Consider the following 20,014-nt stretch of genomic DNA (forward strand, 5'->3'; position numbering starts at 1 on the left):
AAACTAAAAAAAAAAAACCATTCCTAAATCTGTGAATTTGTTTTAAATGCCGTCAATAATCATGCCTTTTTTCCAATAAGAAATTATTTGTATGTACATTTTTAACCATCTGTGCCTCTAGCTTATTTAAAATGTGTTTCAAATATGCATATTTTTATAGTGTGTTCCTCTGTGGAGATAAATTACTCACTCTCGACTATGTCCTGTAAAGAGAGATAAAACGTGAATTAGTAATAGGAGAAGCTGTGATTTATTTTATAGGTGCGTTCCCCTTTAAATCCCGCTGAGCGCAGTGGAGCGGAGATCATCAGACAGCGGAGGACGGCCAGCTTCAGCAGCTCCGAGCAGCGATGGACTGATAAACCTTTGGAAGCGATGATCAGGTACTGATGCACTTTGGTTTAATATAGTCATTTTATTGAAGTAAAAATAAATAAAATAATAATACTAATTAAAATACCGGATCCATCGCGGTCGTCTCTGGCTGGCCGTGTGTTCGGATTGTTGCACACCCAGTTTTGACAGCTGAGCTCAACAGCATCATCGATGTGTCTCGCCCAAACCCCAATAAACTCCGATATTAAATATAAATATGGAAAAATGGACGTTTATTATTATTTTGTCTACACTTCAATAATGTACAACTAAATATTTTCTTCATGGGCCATTAAAATCTGATAAACATCTGATCTGTGTTCAGCTTCATCATCGATTAACCCATTAAACCCAGATCCGGTTATCAAAAAAATAATTAAAAAAATGTATCATGTATCATTTCTGAAAGACAAAAAATATAATCCGCCCCTAATTTAAGGGTATTCTGACGTGACACTAGTCGTAAATAATAAATACGCTACACATTTAATAATATACAAGATAAATTATTTGATCACCATTTATGAATAAAATAATATTATTTAGTGCTCTATGTAAAATAAAGATCTTTTTCATGTTAGAATCTGTTTTGATCTCATCATTATTAAATGTAGTAAAACTGTAAGTCATTCAAGTAGCTCTGTACATTTTTCTTATTGTTTTTTTTTTGGGTTATTTCATGTGATGAACTATCACAAAGCAGTGCATAGTTGTGAGTGGAATGAAATAACACATGTAAAAAACAACAACAAAGTGTTACAAAAAAAAGACCTGAGAAGTGTGACATACATTTGTATGAAGCCCTTTGTTTAACCATCATGTTGGGGGCTGCTAGTCTTCACTGAGTGTTTCTGATTAATAACGCCCTGCTGTGGTGTAAGTCCTAGTCTCACTTTATTTTACGTATGCACTGCGTTCACTAGGGCCCTCCACATTCATCACTGGGTTAAACATTGAAACATGAGGCTTCTGCCACACTCTCCTGAGACTTTAACTGGAACAGTGGGCTCTGATTAAATATTCCCACTCCATGAACACCTCGCCTCTGGTCCACTGTCAAGTACGGTGGAGGATTTGTGATAATTTAGGTCCCTTGGCCAGTAACAGAGGACTCTTTGTATCGCTACAGTCTAAAATCCGCTGGGTTAAAAACAAGCCAATCAGGGCTACTTTTGTAGACAAAAAGTAGGCTTCAGCTAATTTAATGCAACGTTGCTGGGTTGGATCATGTTAACATTATTTACGGTCATCCTGCAGAAGAGGTTCAGTCTGATCACGTTGTTCAATCCAAAATGGCTGCCTGTAAAACATTATGTGGCTCCAACTGTCTGGTCAAAACTCCCCAAAAGCATAAACCCAACATTTGGGCTAAAGAAAGAACCCAATCTTTTTTTTTTTTTGGTTTGTTTTCACATTGAAAATAGGTCATCATCTTTCAGCAGATAACGATCTAAAACATGTGATTAAATCGATACAAAACCACACCAAATAAAAAAAAAAAAATCAACTTTCCTCCATTCCAGTTTCCAGACCTAAACCCGTAGCAAACCTGTGGAGGATGGTGAGCCGAAGAGGAGAACCGAGGATGATCTGGAGAGATTGTGCTGGAGTGGGCAAAGATTATTGAAACTGATCAAACCTGAATGCAGTTTGAGGCTCTTTGTAGAGATTTAGTAGTTTTCAGGCCAGCAGTAGTTGGTTTGTATTTAGGAGGCTTTAAATGTAAAAATGAATGACTATACATAGAATTGAGGATGGTGTTACCTGTCAAAAATGATTTTCTCTTGACTCTTCTTTGAGGTTGATAATTCAAGGTATGTGTTCTTTGCTAATTCTCTCCTGTAGATTTGTTTGCCATGGAAATGGACATGATGCCAAAATTCTCCTCAAAGGACGAAGAAATTGATTTCTGGAAAGCTCTTTCCCTCAAGTACAAGAAGGGGTAAGTGATGTTTAAGTAATGACAACATGGTGTGGTTTTTCCCTGCAGAAACAGAAAGGTTCAGTTTGTTTACCAAAGGCTATTTATGTGTTTTTACTGAGCATAATCAACATCTAGAGGTAATAAGATCTTCCCACTGTTTTTCAAGAATGTGAAATAATTCACAGGGATTTTACATGAAACAGCAGCACAAAAAGCTGTTTTACTCCAGAAATTACTAACCTATCGTGTCGTTCTGGGTCGCAGCTCGGACCGTGTGAACATAATGAGTGGCAGTGAGTGTTTTTACGTCACGTTGGAGGAATTCTTGCCGACGTTTCTTTGCAGAAATATAAATTTTTTAAAATGCATTTTAGAGCATGAATCATTCTTTTAAAGATCATGCATCTATTTGTTTTGAGCATTTAAGTACAGACTTTGATTAGGTCACATCGTATATTTTCAAGCCATTCACTGGACTTGCTGCTGTACTTTGGTTCATTTCCCAGCTTCACAATGTTTTACAAGTTGTGAAGCTGCAAAGTTTTTTTCCAGACCGATATACACCAGGAATTTAGTTTTACCATCTGTTACTGAATATTTCTGCCTGCTCTCCCAGTGATTTCTTCATTATACGTGTTATTCTAACTGAAATCAGATTCCCAGATAAATTTGGTTAAGAGTCAGGTTAATTTTGATAACTTTTTTCCCCTTCACAAATAAAATAATTAAAATGGATTGAAAACATCTAATAGGACAAAAACAGTATGCTGTCAAAAATAAGGACATTTTCTGTTTTTATTTTATTTATTTTATTTTATTTTCACACTATAAATAAAAAACACATCAGATGCACTGTTCTAGATTATTATATCTAGTAAACTAAGTTAAAGGGTTTGTATTTTAGCTGTGCTTGTATTTAGATAAGCTGAAAGATTAGCTGGGAACCTGGTGGGTTGTGTGTGTTTCAGAGAGTTTCTAACTCAGTTCAGGAATGCTTTGTCATTCCAGAGCTCGTTTTCATGCTCTCAAATGAAACCAGTTTTTTTCCATCTCCTGTGACGCTCTTCTGCGCATTGAGCAGGAAAAGTGTCTCTCGGCAGCTCACGTTTCACAGATGATATAAAGAGCTGCAAAGACTTTGTTTTTTTTCCTTTGTTTGCACAATGATTCCCACTGAAGGCTGTGAAACTTACCTGAGTTTCAAAGCTGGAGCGCAGTACTTGATTAGATAAAACTGAGCTCTAAACATCTTGTGTCAAAGGAAGCCAACACCCAGTAATGTTAAAGTTTTCAGACAATAAACGTCCTTCAGAGCTGAGGCTGCCTGCTATTTATAGATCATCAAATGAAATGCTTTCTTTTAAAGCAGGAAATTTGACCTTTATTCACCTCAAAAAAAACAACAACACATGTCTTGTGGTTTAAAAACAGCATGGATTGCCATGTTGGGGCCACTGTAAACACAAGAAGGTGTTCTGGTCTGATTTATCCACGTATTATGTTAATAATACAGTAACTTTTTTCTGCTCAGTTGGAAGGTGTGGACTGCAGTAAAGGTAATTCAAGTCAAAGCGAGCTGTGCATGTGATGAAAATATACCCTAAAAGTGTGTGATTTTCCTCTGTTGAGGATTCTGACCGCTCATTTCCACAGGCGGGAGCGTCTTTAATGTGTGGCAACAAGGATGAAGTGGACGTGCGTGTAATGTCCGACCTTTTCAAAGTGAAACCAGTTCAAAGCCTCTCTTAGTATTACCCCGTGTGTGCCGAGGACAAATGGGCTCCGTGGCTCTGTGCCACCAGCAACATTTGAGCTCACATGATGCCACTTTTAGACAGCTGGGTGTGTGTGTGTGTGTGTGTGTGTGTGTGTGTGTGTGTGTGTGTGTGTGTGTGTGTGTGTGTGTGTGTGTGTGTGTGTGTGTGTGTGCGTGTGTATGTCCATGGCCACATCAGCAGACGCTTACATAATCAGCTCTTTATGGTAAAGCTGCTCTGAAGTCATCAGATCTGCATCAGATCTTGATAAACGTTGATTTTTATGAAATGTTCAGAGAGGTTATGGTGCGTTAGATTTGAGACCAATGAGGTTGAAACGCTGAGAAAGTTTGATTCTCACTTTATCTTCAGGCCTGGTTACATGTTGATTTGTTAATATTTGATGTTAAATCTGAATAAATATGTCATTTCTGCTTTGACCACCAGTTTAAGTTGAACAGCATCGATCTGAGAGAACAGAGTTTGTTCGCCAAAAGCAGAAACTAACTTAACAGTGTTGTCCTGTTTTGCAGAAAGTTCAGTGAAACTCTATCAGAAACATCTTTTTATTATTCCATATTTGCAAATTTAACATCAATGTATGATTATCAGACATTGTAGAGCAAAAAAAAGACAACCTTCCATTACATCCTGCAAAAGGAAGCAGATTGAAATATTATCTTTAAGCTGACTGAGAGTCAAAAAATACATTTTCAAAAAGTACCAAATCATCTTCATCAAACACAGAATATTTGTGATCAGATAAACTGATCCAGTAAAATAAATTATTATATTTCTACCACTTTATTAACAGAAATTGTCACATTTATTGTCACCCACAGTGGATGTGAGTTTAATACGACGTTTTCACTGGGGAAGAAATAACAGCTCATTTATAGGACAGCAATCAGGCTTGTACTACATCTTTTTATCCAGTGGTAGCAATCAGAGAGAGGGATCTCTGATTGTTCCTCTGTGTCTCTTTAGGTCCTCCTCAGGTTTTCAGAAGGTTTCAGATCTGGATGCTGAGATAGCCCTGAAAAAAGGTTACCATATTTTTGAATCAGGTGAATCGTTTCTGAGTGGATTTGGTCACACATTATGTATCATTATCCTGCTGAAAGACCTAGCAGTGATGAAGCTTCAGTTTAAGTAGATTTTTTTTCTTTTTCAAAATCTGCTGGTGTTTCAAAGAGTTCAAGAGATTTTTCCCTCGAGTAAGAGGGAGAGAGGCCCACAGCATCACACATCCTTCACCATAATTACCATTGGGCATTTTTATCCTTCTTTTTATGCCAGACCCAGCTGGAGTTTTTGTTATCCAAAATTTAAGCTAAAAATAAGCATGACTCCAGTTTCATCACATGTTTACATTTCGAGTGGTTGGACAGAAACTTCCAAACTAAGATGTTTAATTCAAAAATACTTCATCGATCCCAAAATTAAAATGTTGCTGTAACTCATGTTATTCATATATTCTTCAAAGAGTTGTTGTAGATGGTGATGGATGTGGGCTGGGAAGATCTCCTCTCTGTGTTACAGTGAATTACTAATGGTTGCCATGGAGACTGGGTGACCCTCCTCCCCCCCCCCACACATACACTGCTTCTTTTTACTGCAGCTTTATCAAGGTGCTTTAAAGATTTCCTTTTTCTTCTTCTTCTTTTGCCACCATCATCACAGTCTTTTTATTTCTACCGCAGGGAAACAAGACACATCTACTCTTGAAGTAAAGACTGACCTCTGAACCCCTGACAAATGCACTGTAGGACGTAAATCCTCCGAAGCGCCTCCTGCGTTTGAGTTGTGTTAGCTGTATGTGGGTCACAGCTGCGGTTCGATAAAATAAAAATGAGAAAGTAAAAAAACCCAAATGTTTTTAGCAGTTGATTCATGGCTCCTGGCCCTGCTGAGACCTCCTCCTGTTGTCTAATGGCTTCTCACGTCACAGCTGTGAGGAGGCCCGCGAGGAGCTGCTGGAGTTCCAGGAGGGGAGCAGAGAGCTGGAGGCCGAGCTGGAGGCCCAGCTGGGCCAGGCCGAGCACCGCGCCAAAGACCTGCACTCTGAGAACCAGAGGCTGAAGAACGAGGTGGAGACGCTCAAGGTAACTCCAGAAGGGAAACCCGATACCGGCCACCTTCTTGATTTGGAGACCTAAATCTTAAACAAAGCTGGAGGTGGAGCCGTTTGCAAACCCCTTCTTTTCTAATCCTGCCACCTGCTTGGCCCCATTCTTTCCGAACACCAACATGCACAGCTCTAATAAATAATTCATGAGGCTCAGACTCATTCTTACATTTACCACGTTTCCAGCTGCTTTTTGCGCAATAAAAATGTAAAAAATCAGAATTTCTCCACTCAGTCTTTGCCTGGTAAACAAAAACCTGGTCAGACATCTTGGCCCAGAAGCTCCCCTCCGTCCCTCCCTGCTGATGATGATTTAAGTCAGTACCTGCTGCTCTAGTCCCTGGGTTTTCAGCAGGGGCTGGAGCAGAAACACAGACCCATGTGGCTGCTTCCTGTTCCCACGGCGATTCATCAGCAGATGTAGGTCAGACGCAGAAAGCCTCGTGGTTTTTATTGAGCTTATTGTCTCCGGGATAAATGGGTCACAGTTCACATCCGCCGCGGGAATGGAAAGAGCTAAAAGAGGGCGTGTTGAAGAAAGATGGACGGCGAAGAGCAGCAGGAGCTGAAACATTGTGTCTGTGCCTCCATTGAAATGGACTCTGTCATTTTGAACGTGTTCAGGAGCGGCTGGAGCAGCAGCACTCTCAGAGCTTCAAGCAGATCTCGGTGCTGGAGGACGACCTGGGACAAACGCGCAGCATCAAGGAGCAGCTCCACAAATACGTCCGAGAGCTGGAGCAGTCCAACGACGACCTGGAGAGAGCCAAGCGGTCTGTGCATGTTATTCACAGTTACATTTAGTTACTCCATTGCAAGTTGTGTACAAATAACTCTGAGCATTCTGCGTGATCTTGAGACGGAAAAAGGTTGGAAATCAAATATGATCTGTTCAGGTGTTTTGTTTTTTTTTTCATTTTAATGAACTTCTTTCAAAAGCATTTTTGGTTTGATTTCTAGTGCAAATATCATTATGGAGTAAAACAAAACTAACTTACAAGTAACTTTTCAGAAAATATATAAGTTTAAGTCGATAACTTCTTAATATTGATGAATAAGTTCCGGTTCCACTGGCAGATTATTTCATTTGTAACATGGGATAAATGTCTTGTTATAAGATAATCTACTAATGGAGCTGCTACTTTCATTAATTAATATTAAGGAGTTATTTACCTAAAACAAGCTACATCTGCAGAAAAGTTACTTGTACGTCAGTGTTGTCTTATTTCAAGTGTGATAAGATATTTCCACCAGAAAATAGACACAAAATACGGTGAAGCTGTGATGCTTTTGTCCTGCCTCCTCAGAGCCACCATCGTTTCTCTGGAGAACTTCGAGCAGCGCCTGAACCAGGCCATCGAGAGGAACGCCTTCCTGGAGAGCGAGCTGGACGAGAAGGAGTCGCTTCTGGTGTCGGTGCAAAGGCTAAAGGACGAAGCTCGAGGTGATTATTGACCAAATCGCACAAATGATCCACTCTGTCACTCACTCAGCTCACTAACATATGCAGCAGCTGCGTTCGCCTTCTTCTCATCGCTAATAAAGACGTGGAAGTTGATGTTTGTGTGCTTCAACTTCACAATAAAATAGGCTGAGGCTTGAGGTTGTTACGTGACAAAATGTGACAATTTTAAAGCGATATGAATATTTTTTTTTTTCAAAGGCTGACCTCTTTTTTTCCCCCCTCTGTCGGGTTTAAAGATTTGCGGCAGGAGCTGGCCGTGCGAGAGAGGCAGGCGGACATAAGCCGCATGTCGGCTCCGAGTTCCCCGACGCAGGACAACGTAAAAATGGACTCCGCAGTGCAAGCCTCCCTCTCGCTCCCTGCAACGCCTCTGAGCAAAGGCCTGGACAACGCCTTCGCCAACCCAGCAGGTAGGTTCTTCACCCGACTGCGTGACCTCCACCGTCAGACGAGTTCAGCCTAGAAAACATAATTTATCAAAATGTCCTGCTGATTTAATTTTGCGTAAAGATAAATACGCAAAATTTTTGCGTATTTATTTTTACGAAGCCTAGAGAAAGGCTTCGTGATTTCTGGAGGGTTATCTTATGTAGATAAAGAAAGGGAGCTTTCTAAAAAGAGGAAAAAATGTTTGTTAGCATATAAACTGTAGAGTAAAAGAGAAGAGATTTTCTTATCAAATTACAGAAAACATATATACGAAACATAATAAACCGTGAAATAAAATTAAAGAAAAGCATGATCAGTGTTTAAAGTTCATAAAATGCTCTTTTCTTTTCTTTATTTATTTTATTTAAGCAATTAATACATATTTTCTTTCTTTGTGCTTTTTGAAATGTAGAGAAAATGAGACGAAACCTATTTTTGGTCGACAGCCTTGTGATGAAGCCACCACTATCCTAACAAAAACCAAGTAGTAAAATAAGTAAAATCAAATTTATAAAACAAGTTAAAAAAAAAAAAGAGGCAAACATTACAACTATTTTTATATTCACATTTTTTAAAACATCATAGACTTTTGTTTTTGTCTTTGTTTGTTGTTCAACACAACCCTAGTCAACTTCTACATTTTAACATAAAGCATCTAAAATAAAAAAGTACAGATACTAAAATAAATAAATTCACATTGTATTAATATTTAGTCAAAGCATTAGAACGCTTTCTTTAAATTAATACATTTATATATATTTTTGCTTTATCACAGTGAATAAGTATTTTCAGTCTTAGATTTACTGGTTTTAGTTTTTATTCCTTGTTTCAGTTTCAGTTTTGTCTAACGGCTATGGCAGCAACTGTCCTCTGACTCCCTCTGCCAGAATATCAGCGCTCAACATTGTCAGTGATTTACTCCGGAAAGTCGGGGTGAGGGATTCCTTCTTCCTGTTTTAGCCGCCGCGTCTCTCTCCAGAAACTCTCCTTCCTCCCCTCATCCTGTTTTCACCTCCATCCAGGCTCTGGAGTCGAAGCTCGCCGCCTGCAGGAACTTCGCTAAAGACCAGAAAGCCCGGAAGGCGTACTCTCTGGACAACAGCAACGCGCTCAACGCAAACACAACCAGCTACGCTCAGGCGCTCAGCACGTCGTACTTTGACAAGGCGTAAGTGAAGTACACACACACACACACACACAGCATCTTATTACCGTACACATTCACAGATGACACGACGAGAGGAATCTCAAACGTGTGTGTGCGTTTTTGTCCCAGCAGAACCGAGACAGTCATATTCCCGGCGTTAGTTCTGGGTAAATGCAGCTCCTTCGCCTGCGGAGAAGGTTTTGGGATGCATGCTGTGTTGGGTTTAACAAGCCTCGTCTCTAATCACGTAGAAATTACAATGGCGGTGGGCTGACTGACGGTGGCGGTAGAGCTCTGATGTCTCCGGTTGTGGAGTCTTTTATCAGACCTGAACTGGCAGAGGGACGGCCCAAACTTCTGGCAGCGACGCAATAATTCATTGCACAAAAAATATATATATTTTAATTGAAAATATAACCCAGACCATGAGAGCCTTATAAACTGATAAGCTAGCTTTGTTTCTGTACAATCATATAATAAACACAGGTGGGAAAGTGGGAGAGAGTCAAGTGGAAGCCACTCTATCGGTATGATTAGCAGACGGCTAGGAAGGACGGAAACAAGCGAACGATTAGGGTTGGAAAGGACGATTAAAGTCTTGCCACAGATTCTCTATTGGATTTAGCTCTGGGCTTTGACTGGGCCATTCTAACACATAAGTATGCTTCATCCAAAAGCTTCATTGCAGCTCTGGCTGCATGTTTAGGGCCGCCGTCCTACCAGGAGCTGTGAGGTTTTCAGATCCCCTTGTTCCACCTGTTTGCTGAGTATCTTAGTATCTTTATCAACATTAATTCTTAGCGACGACGTGCAACTTTTACAGAACTCACCGGGAACTTACTGGCTGCATTCCACCAATGCAGATGTAGTTTATTTTAAAACAGTACTGAAAAGTAACCGGTATGTCCATGCATCGTGTAAAGTCCTCTGAATTGTCTTGTGGCTCAAATGTGCAAAACAAATAAATTTGTCTTTGCTTATTCCAGGAAAGTGACCTGTGAGTTCTGGAAAGTTGTGAGCTCTTTGAGATACTTGGTGCTACTAAATCTAATCTGTTTAAACTCTACCTGGAATCATAATGCTGTGGGAAATGAGCTCCTATTTTCATTTTCTTTTTTTTTTATTTTCTTAATCATATTCAGTCTTTGCTTTTGAACTTTGCCTGATCTTTTCAGACAAAAGAAACATGTCAAAAAATGTCTACACACCTTTTAATCTACACACACTAAGATGTGTATAGATTAATGTTTCGTTTGTGTGATCGTTTTCATACTTTGCATCTCATCTGCGTGTCTGAAAGTTGCTGAGATCATAAACGGAACGATGTTCACGTCGAGTCGGTCCTGGATTCTGTGCAGAGGAAGTGATGCGTGTTTGGTGACATTGTTTGGGTGGCTTTGTTGCAGCGGGACGGTGAACAGGCTCGACCCCGCGACCCTGACAGCCATCACCTCCGCTCCCGCCGCCTCCTCGCCCGGCCTGGTGCGCCTGGCTGTGTGAGACCCTGCAGCGCCGGAGCAGAGACCCAACGCTTTGTCGCACCGTCTCCAGCTCCGCGCCCTCCTTGTTGTTTGACGCCGTCCGTTGTCCTGACTCGACTCTTGTGCTTCGTAGCTGCTGTAACGACGGCTCCATGTGCGAGTAGTGGGTGTTTGTTTATCTGTCCGGCTCCGAGAAAGACCATAAGCGTCTTTCTGCTCACCTGACTTGGGATTTTGTTGAGTGCATCATGTCGAAAAAAGGGAAAATATTTATGCAAATGTTACATTTCTGACACAATTAAACAACACTTTTCTCACTTGTAAGCAGAATTTCTCACAATTTTACTCAGCAATAATGTCAGTTAGACCGTCACACTCACGTCGGTCAGTTTAAATTGTTCGACACGTGTGCTTGAACAAGGTTTAAATCATTTTTCTCTGGTGTTGGAAAATTGTTGGAGCACGCCTCGTTTATTTACAGAACCAGTGTCTAGTGAGTCTTTGTAGCGAGTCACACAACGTAACTTTAAGCTTTGTGACATGAAGTGTACAGTATTGGTCATATTGATCCGCGTTCACAACGAAGAGGAGAGTTCAGACATGTTAAAGGGATAGTTCAGATTTTCTACCCGTGATGTTCAGGGGACATTATCAGCAGTCAATATCTTACCCAGTGAATGTTAAGTAAAGGCGGAGCCAAACCAAAGGAGGTTTCTTCAATCTTTGATTAACACAAAATACATTTTTATTGATTGTGATTTTGGTCCATGGCTGTTTATGCTGCAGACTGTTGGGTTGAGGTCTGTCTCAGTTCTTTTTTATTATGTTGAATATTTTTAATCAGAACTCAAAATCTGAACTATCCCTGAGTTTAATTTCTGTTCCCTTTTTACCTGTTTTAACTTTTTTTTTAAGTCATTGCACAGTTTATTTCTAGGTTTATGTGGAATGTAGGTCAGTTTTAGTGCAATATGGTTTTTAAGTTGTTTGTGGGGTTATTTGATTTCTTGACTGCATGTAACCAATAAAAGATGTATTTATTATCACAAATGACTTCACTGCATTTTATTATTAAGGAAGTACTAACTTGGGCAAATACAAGTTAAAAATGACTTTTTTAAAATTAAATCATTTGACTCATAAATCCACATTTACATTAAAAAATAATTAGATTTTAGAAGATCCACATTTCTGTATGTATGTGTATATATACATACATTTCTGTATGTATGTGTGTGTATATATATATATATATATATATATATATATATATATATATATTGGTCTGATGTATTATTTGAATTTTCTGAAAAACAACATTCAGGGTTTTAATAAGCTATAAACATCAAAATGAACAGAAATAAAAACTTGAAATATATTACTCCCGTGCACAATTTATTCCTCTAGAATAGTATCATGAAAAACTACATCATGTTCCAAAATTTGCTCTCATATTAACTCTCGCCCTTTAGCGCTTTATAATCAGCCATTTTCACACAATTAAAACTGCTTTCAGGTAACAAGCACATTTCCTGAACAGGGTTTGCCGCTGCATTCATATGAAATGTCACATGAAAATAAAAACACAACAAAGATTATAAGCTCACAACTTTGGTTCTTCAAGTTGCATGTTCTGCCCTCTGCTGGACAAACACTTCACATTCTCTTCAAATGGTTTATAAAGGAAACACACATGGAGCTGATACATGGAGACTTCTTTTTCTATTTGAAGGCAACAAATCAATCTGTGCACACAGGACGAGTGCAAAATCTAGAAAAGCCCTTTTTTTTATTCTCTTCTTTCTGAAAAGTGGAAAAGTAGGGTCAGCTGATCTGCCGACTTCATTAACAAGGTGAAGAGGGCCCTTAAGTGTCTGTTTTGTTCAGTCACACCCCGCCTTGCTTCTTCTTCTCTGCCAGCTCCTCCATCTGCTTCTGTCGCCTCTCCAGGATCTCCATCCTCTTGGACTCGTTGCGCGCTCTCTCCTGGGCCCGGATAACGTCCACATCTGTGAAGAACTTATGTCTGTATGGCAGAAGAAACAGAAATCTCACTGGAAGGACAGATTTCTACAGCTATCATGATGAAAATATGGGAAATTGTGGACATTCTTAAAATCAACAGCTTCCTACTTATCACCAGCCTTCAGGAACAGTTCAGAGATTTACATGGAAGACACCAACCTAACCTGAGATTAACTTTGTAAGTCTAGTTGAGCATTTGCAAGATCTCAGAATTATATTTTAAGTAATGTAAGCAGTTAGCACAATTAGCACGTCTATCTCTGGGTTTACTCCAAGAGAATTTAGATCTTTATTTTTAACTCCACGTCTTGGAAAAATTACACTTTCGTTTTAAATAGCTCCTTATGTCTCAGAGCTTCCTCTAAATTAATTTTTAATTACTGACACTACTAACGGCTAACTTTGAATCCTGTTTTCCTCCAAAAACAAATGTCATACCATAGATCTTGGTCAGTGTGACCTGGTAGGGATTCGCAGGGTGAGTTCAGTGATCGGAAAAATATTGGATTTTTAAGCTTCTGACCCACTGGTCACCTGTCAGGACCACACAAGCTAAAATTCGTCAGATGCTACTTTCCTTCTGAAAAGACTCCATCCCAGTTTGAATGTTGCAAATAAGCGATATGAGTTACTCCTGAACACAAGTTTGAAGTGGGAGATGAATGGAAAATAATGCGGTAGAAATTTAACTTTAAGAAATGCTTCGGACTATTTCATCATAGATCTCCACTCTAAAGATTCAAAGTAAAAAATAAATGTATCCAATGGTTGTTTTTTGTGGTTAATTTCTACCTTGGTACTATTGTGATTCATGCAGTTAAAACCAGAGAAAGATGCTGGTTCCTAGAAAGAGAAATCAAAACGTTTTGACCATGTGACTCAAATATTATAGTCCCAAAAACGTTCAATAACTATAGAAAAGTTTTTCTCGGTAAACTAAACAGTTTACTTAACATTAATAGTTTAGTGCTCTACAGTTTGTACTTTTACCAATTTATATACTCTTACAATATGGCAGCAGCACAGTGTTCACAAAACTGTAGAGACAAAACTGAGGGACAACTTAAAACTGAAAAATGTCTCCTGTCAAAGGATTGTTGCTATTCACATTGAGGGCAAGTTAACAAATTTTGACAATAAAAATAAAGATTCGTTTACCATAAAAGTAAACGAATAACAGAGAAGGCTGGTTGTTGTTTTTTCCTCAAGCGTAGATCTCTGCAAGATTAAATGTGATCACTTAAAGTGTTTTTTGAATTAAGTTGCGGTGAATAAATATAATTTTAGCAATCACGACAGACCTCCAAATTTCGGGAATTGTAATAAATTGTAAATTTGTTTAATATAACCAAAGGCGCAAATAACAAATTACCTGTTTATGAAGACAGTAGCGAGTCCAAGCAGAACACTCCCGAACAGAATCGGTTTGGTGAAACGTTTTCCGGCGGACAGCTTGTGTTGCTTCATTGTTGCGTGTTTGTGTCAATAACGAGGCTTATTGCCTGAAAATAAAACTCAAATTTTAAACCTACATTAGGTCGTTTGTTTTTATAGTTGACCTTCCGAGTGTGAGTTGACACAACAGCATAGACACACACACCTCCTTAGGTCTGGCAACAACTTCCGGTGTTGTGACGAACTTTGCGTCCCGATTGATTTTGCCCTCGGTTTATTCAAGGCGTGTTGAAGTTACTCGTAAAATGCAGCTGAAATATCAGAATAATAAGAAAACATATCTACTTAAGTATTTAACTCTATTTTATGTAATCAAATACTGTAAAAACATACCAATAAATAGAGGTGGAACTCTGTTCTCCGACACTGTTCCCAGATTTGATCTCTTATTTTCGATGTGCCTAGAACGCAGCATTAAATTTGCGATTTTGGGCTCATTTCTTTGGGGGAACCAGAGTAGAAACAACACCTGGAGAACCCGGAACTGTTTTTCCACTCGTTCGTTTCCTCGAACACATTTCAGAGACGGACGACTGAAAACAACTAACATCAGTAAAGTAATGTGGTAAACCTGTGCTTGAAGACAGATTAATCGGAGGCTGACTTGCATAAAGCGACCAAAGTGAAGCCGGAAGCTGAAATATGAGCTCCACAGAAGCACCGGAGCGGTTTGAATATTTACAATCTCTTGTCACTGAATTTCAGGACACGGACAGTGAAGGTGACGAATTTTAATTGATCTCTAATGACTTGTGTTTATATAAAGCCTCTTCTTTTATGGCCAAAATGTTTTATTTCTGGGGGGAAACAAGTATAAATATTTTTTACATTCAAGGTTCCTGCTTATGTGAGATTGGGCTGCGGAGGAAACGGATCTTGCAGGAAAACTCAGCAGTGGAATGGTTTAGATTAGATTAGATTAAACCACGTTCATATGTTATAATGGGATAATAATAGGATAGATGGAATAATCTTGGACTGAAATTTATTTATTATTATGACTCATTTTAATTAAATAACTTATTTTTATTAATTAAAATAATAGTTTTTTTTATTATTTAAAACATAAAAAAAACAGAAATTTTGTAGAAAATGTCTTCACTGCTTTGCGATTCATATTTTAGGGGGATATTACCAACAATTTGTCGGAATCTCACAAAGCTATATCATCAAACAGCGCCTCCTTCTGGTGTAAATTAAAACAACACAGTATATCAGCGGTATTGATTTAATTTTTTTTTTTTGCCTTATTTTTCCTTTATTAGAGGCCAAAGAACAAGTTCTGGCCAACCTCGCCAACTTTGCGTACGACCCAAAGAACATGGAGTATCTGCGGGAGCTGCAGGTGCCCGACCTCTTCCTGGACATGCTGACCGAGGAGAACCAGAACTTTGTGGAGTTTGGGATGGGTAAGTGTTTAAGTTCATTAAAAAAAAGAAAGAAATATTTCATGACATTCATATATTAATATCTCTTTTTGAAATCGTTCAGAAATAGTGAATTGGTACAATCCTCATTACATCCACCATATTAGTAACCTGCCTGTCTTTTTTGTAGTTACTGCCCTGGATTTCTGCACAGATTCTTAAATAAAGTGAAACTAGTGAGCAGTAGACAATTTGGATATTTAATATCTATTCTTTAGTACTGCAATGCTTCCTAACGCTTTAGAAGAAATATTTTTAATCTCTCTTTTCCATCATTATGTTTTTACTTAATCAGTTTCCATTTATCCTTTTTATATCTCACATGTATAGTCTTTCAGTTTCCAAGTAAAGTAAAATAAATGCTGCAAATCATTTCCAGAGCAGAAAATATTAATATCTTCAGCAAAAATGTACCAGTTTCAATGCTACAGGTATGTTGCACATGTGAACTACCTATAAAATCCAACAGTGTACCTGGACTAAAGTTGTGTGTTTTTTATGTTTTTCTCTTTTCCACTCTGGCCACGAGCTTCCATAGGAGGAGGGATTGCTGCAAAAATAAAATCTTCATGCAGTTAGTGTAGTTCTATGGGTGAATTTTGATTAATCGCCACCATAACTGGAATTAGACTGTCCAGTATTACATCTATGTTAGTCTGGATTGTGACTTATTGATTGAAATATGTCTGATTGACTCGTATTGGTATTTATCTGATTTCTTGTGCACTTCTGTAAATAAATCGGAACATCTGAGATATTTGCCATAACTATTGCTGCCATACAAACACAATGAACTGAACTAAAATCCAAAGATAACCTTCGTCCTTCTGTGCTCTCAGGGGGGCTCTGTAACCTCAGCATGGACCCCGAGTGTAGAGAGGTCATCCTGCAGAGTGGCGGCATCAGCCTGGTCACAAATTGCCTGTCCAACCGGCGGGAAGAGACCGTCCTGTCGGCCGTCACCACCCTCATGAACCTCGCCACGCCCGCGACCCGTCCCCAGATCTCCGAGCCGGGAATCCTGCAGTGCATGCTGCGCTTCTCCCTGGCAGAGAGCCCCCGCCTGCGCAACCTGGCGGCCGTGTTCCTGCAGGACTGCTGCAGTGAGGAGCAGGTGAGGCAGGCCCAACAGCAGACGGAGGGACGGCAGACTGCTGTTGGGATCCCGTTGCCCAAAGAATGAGGACTCAGTTTGGCTCTTTGTGCCTAAAACAAGCTTCCCCCTCTCAGAGGCGTTTCTGCATCCTGGGGGTTTTGCTTCTTTAGCCCCAGTGATGCAGTCCTGGCGTGATGCTGTGGGAAAACGCTCCCCAGGCTCCTGGACGAGGGCGAGGTCAGGGTCGTCTCCCGGCCACTCTGGCTCCTTCACACCGAAGTGGAAAAAACCCCAGGGAGAGCCGGTGTTTGTGTGCAGGGTGGAACAGGAAAAAGACAAAAACAGTTACCTCAAACTTGCTCATTTAGGTGTAATAGCACTGCTGTGATCTGTCCACATGGTGTTTTCAGATTATTAATTTTATAAGTGAAAACCAGAGTGAATCCTCTGGAGAAAGAATGAACTTTAAAGACAAGAACGTAGAGACGCACAAATCAGAGATCAGAATCAGACAGTCGTGGCTTGATCAGTGGTCAGCAGATCAAAAAGTGAAAAAATGTTTATTTTTCTTCCTTCTCGTTAAATGCATCAAATCTAAGAATTCTCAGTTTATTAATGCAAAAACGATCAGAATATGTGATGCTGTTTTTGGAGGTTCGATGACATCAAGAAAGAGGGCAGGTGATTGCATTCTTTCATTTTGTGTTTTCCAAGCAACCTGCTGAAAATGTATTTTCATTTTGTTTGTGAAATCTGTTTTAGCCAGAAACAGCATGAACTTTGTTGGGTTTAAGGGTTAATGAATGAACGTACAGTGGAATAAAATTATTTATTCCTTCTCTTTGAAAAAAAATTGATTTGAGCAGTTGTGAATTACAGACATGTTATGTTCTTCACTAGGAGTTTGTAAAGTTGGAGTCACAAATATGTAAGAAAGCATGAATTTTATAAATATTGTAAAAGATAAACGGGGCAAAATAAAAGCATGTGGGTCGATATTTTGGCTGTTGATCCTAATTGTTGCTTTAACATTAAGTGACTGTAAAACGTCTTGCACAACAACAATCACTTACATTTTTACTTTTTGGGTCAGAAGCTGTAAAGTTCAGAAACCGCTGGTCTACACGGTTATTATTCACAGGGAGAGTCACAAAAGGTCAAAGAAGCACACATCTCACAAAATGAGGTATAAAACTATAAATTAGAAAGTTGAGTGGAAGGAAAAGGATGCACAAGCAACAAATATAATTTATTAAGAATCAGAAATATGTTCCAGAACAGCAAACTGACAAAATTACTGCTTTAGTAAAGGTGATCAGTCACACCAATTACTTTAGTTTTTCCACACTCAGTTTGGGTGGTACTTGTTTTTCATTACATGAAGACAGTTTAAAATCTGTTGTGTGATTTTTATACACTTACAGTTAGATTAAAATAATTTCAGAACATGATAAAGACCGTCTCAGCTTTAAAACCTTAAATTTAAAAGCATGTTAATGTATATTGCTGCAAAATTTAAATAACCTGATCAGCAGAAGGAAAGATATTCCTGTTATTGAGAAAAAGTAAGGGACAAATAGTTTTTTATGTATATATTAACTTTGCAAATAAGTTTCAAGAATAAAATCTTGTCTAAACTGACTGGATGCTGGGATTTTACCTTCTGCTAAATGTTAAAACCCCGCAAAAATCTTTGGCGGCCACTTCAGCCAACGTTCCTTCCTCTTGGCTGTTTCTGTAAGAATAAAACGTCCTGAAACATTTAATGAAACCTGAAGTATGTGAAATAAAATAACAGAAAAATAAAAGAAGGAAAGCAAACCTTGAGGTTCCTCCTTTAAAAGCCAAAAGCCAACGTTTGTTTTAGGAGCCATTTCTGGGCCGAATCCTTCGGGTCTAGACAGACGCCGACACCCGACCCTGCAGCCCGCACATGTCGTCCAGGCAGGAAATTCTTTACGGCTTTCAGCGTGTCTGGCATGTTGGCTCATTTTCTACATTTTTAATCGGAGCGAGCGGCGTGTGGAGGGCCGGAGAGTCGTGCACCTGCTGCCGGGATGAAGAAAAACGCCTCCGTTCTTCCCGTAAAAGAGGAACACCCAGGTCTGGCTTCAATGGAGTTTATTTCAAGTTGAGATTAAAGATAATTATAATAATAACAATAATTAAAAAAAATGGAAGTTTTGTAGCTGCTGGGAAAAAACTGAGCAGACCAACAATTTGTCCGCACACATCAGCCTCACAGGACGGTCAGAGCAGAACTGTTAAAAAGAAAATGGAATCACATTTGAGTGCTAAAATCACACTTTATGTTCCGTCTTGATTCCTGTGTCGCTTTCAACCTGGATCTGAGTCTGTACATGTTTGCAGAGTAAATTGCGCCCTTGTCGTAAGTGGATTGATGCCTTTTTCTTGTAAGAGCTTAAATACCTGACCCACTAATCACAGTTTAAAGATCCCTGCCCATTGCTGGTCTGCTTACGGATTACACCGTCTGCCAGAGAAACTTCTCCAGACATTTTATCTTGTTCTGATGGCCGGTTGGCTTAATCCAAATTGTAGTTTATGCTATACGATTCATATACAGTTTAAGTACTGGAAACAGTAATTGAATTCTCTCCGTTCAGGAGAGAAGTCTGTCATTTCCTCTGATTCAGCTCAGCTGCTTCTCGGCCTCTTCACGTAGCTTTTGCTTCTGGATCTGAGTAAAAAACAAAAAAAGACAGATAAATGAATAAATGAGGAAACAATTTTTAAATCTACAAACTGTTCAAGAAATATGGCTGCACAATGTGAAATTTTTTTAGGTTTGTTCGATCTCTGGATCCCGGTAGAGGAGAATATCATCCAAAAGTTTTTTTCTTTTCAAGAAAAAAAAAAAAGGAGCTGCTGGTCAAAGACGTTTGGGTTTTCTTTGGCTAAGAAAATCTGAATATTACATTGCCAACCCATTAGAAAAATAGATTTAGGCTACACAAATATTATCTTATTGGATTCTCTATCCAAGGACATTGACAAAGTTCAGTGGAAGAAAAAAGTGAAGTTGAAAAGATGTATAAGCAACAGGGATGAGTTCAGAATCAAAATGATAAATATGAGTTATTTTTTTTGAAGAGCCGTTGTGTTTCACATTTTAAATAACTTTTTGAGAAACCCATGGAGTCAACTTAATTGAAAGTAATGTTTTGACACATCAATACAAATAAAAAAATTAAAAAATTGGGTGCGTTTTCCAAAACTCCCTCTTTCAGAATAAAAATGTAGTGACTGATTTTTCTACTAGTCCATGTTTTTGTATTTGTTAT

At 39.0% G+C, this 20,014-nt stretch overlaps 3 protein-coding genes across 5 annotated transcripts in view; 2 read left to right on the forward strand and 1 right to left on the reverse strand.

Moving 5' to 3' along the window:
- The first annotated feature begins 275 nt into the window (after window positions 1–275).
- On the forward strand, window positions 276–11,752 carry LOC103152362 (nuclear distribution protein nudE-like 1-B). Of its 2 annotated transcripts, none has more exons than XM_007572806.2 (9): window positions 276–383; window positions 2,221–2,317; window positions 6,008–6,161; window positions 6,809–6,957; window positions 7,492–7,628; window positions 7,886–8,059; window positions 8,911–9,011; window positions 9,101–9,246; window positions 10,632–11,752. In XM_007572806.2, the coding sequence occupies exons 2-9, from the start codon at window positions 2,232–2,234 to the stop codon at window positions 10,723–10,725; spliced, it is 1,041 nt and encodes a 346-aa protein (XP_007572868.1). In that variant the 5' UTR covers window positions 276–383; window positions 2,221–2,231; the 3' UTR covers window positions 10,726–11,752. The 2 variants fall into 2 exon arrangements, with proteins under 2 accessions (XP_007572868.1, XP_016516566.1); XM_016661080.1 differs by lacking the exon at window positions 10,632–11,752 and adding an exon at window positions 9,358–10,625.
- Window positions 11,753–14,576: 2,824 nt separating this feature from the next.
- On the forward strand, window positions 14,577–18,847 carry armc7 (armadillo repeat containing 7). 2 transcript variants are annotated; one of them, XM_016661112.1, is made up of 4 exons: window positions 14,577–14,907; window positions 15,452–15,595; window positions 16,453–16,727; window positions 16,844–18,847. In XM_016661112.1, the coding sequence occupies exons 1-4, from the start codon at window positions 14,829–14,831 to the stop codon at window positions 16,877–16,879; spliced, it is 534 nt and encodes a 177-aa protein (XP_016516598.1). In that variant the 5' UTR covers window positions 14,577–14,828; the 3' UTR covers window positions 16,880–18,847. The 2 variants fall into 2 exon arrangements, with proteins under 2 accessions (XP_016516598.1, XP_007572898.1); XM_007572836.2 differs by having other exon boundaries at window positions 14,586–14,907; window positions 16,453–18,847.
- Window positions 18,814–20,014, reverse strand: part of acsf2 (acyl-CoA synthetase family member 2) — a 29,892-nt gene continuing 28,691 nt past the window's right edge. The window contains exon 16 of the mRNA XM_007572858.2: window positions 18,814–19,410. Within this exon, the coding sequence (XP_007572920.1) occupies window positions 19,363–19,410 (48 nt within the window). The 3' untranslated portion in view covers window positions 18,814–19,362. The remainder of the gene's footprint in view (window positions 19,411–20,014) is intronic.

The sequence above is a fragment of the Poecilia formosa genome, unplaced genomic scaffold (assembly GCF_000485575.1).
Source record: "Poecilia formosa unplaced genomic scaffold, Poecilia_formosa-5.1.2 Scaffold7, whole genome shotgun sequence".
NCBI lineage: Eukaryota > Metazoa > Chordata > Actinopteri > Cyprinodontiformes > Poeciliidae > Poecilia > Poecilia formosa.

Excerpts from the sequence above, each read along its gene's own strand:
- LOC103152362 (XM_016661080.1), top strand. The coding sequence starts at position 2,232 with ATGGAAATGGACATGATGCCAAAATTCTCCTCAAAGGACGAAGAAATT. Across the intron at positions 6,162-6,808 it reads ACGAGGTGGAGACGCTCAAG|GAGCGGCTGGAGCAGCAGCA; the intron begins GTAACTCCAGAA and ends GAACGTGTTCAG. Across the intron at positions 6,958-7,491 it reads GACCTGGAGAGAGCCAAGCG|AGCCACCATCGTTTCTCTGG; the intron begins GTCTGTGCATGT and ends CTGCCTCCTCAG.
- armc7 (XM_007572836.2), top strand. The coding sequence starts at position 14,829 with ATGAGCTCCACAGAAGCACCGGAGCGGTTTGAATATTTACAATCTCTT. Across the intron at positions 14,908-15,451 it reads TCAGGACACGGACAGTGAAG|AGGCCAAAGAACAAGTTCTG; the intron begins GTGACGAATTTT and ends TTCCTTTATTAG. Across the intron at positions 15,596-16,452 it reads CTTTGTGGAGTTTGGGATGG|GGGGGCTCTGTAACCTCAGC; the intron begins GTAAGTGTTTAA and ends CTGTGCTCTCAG.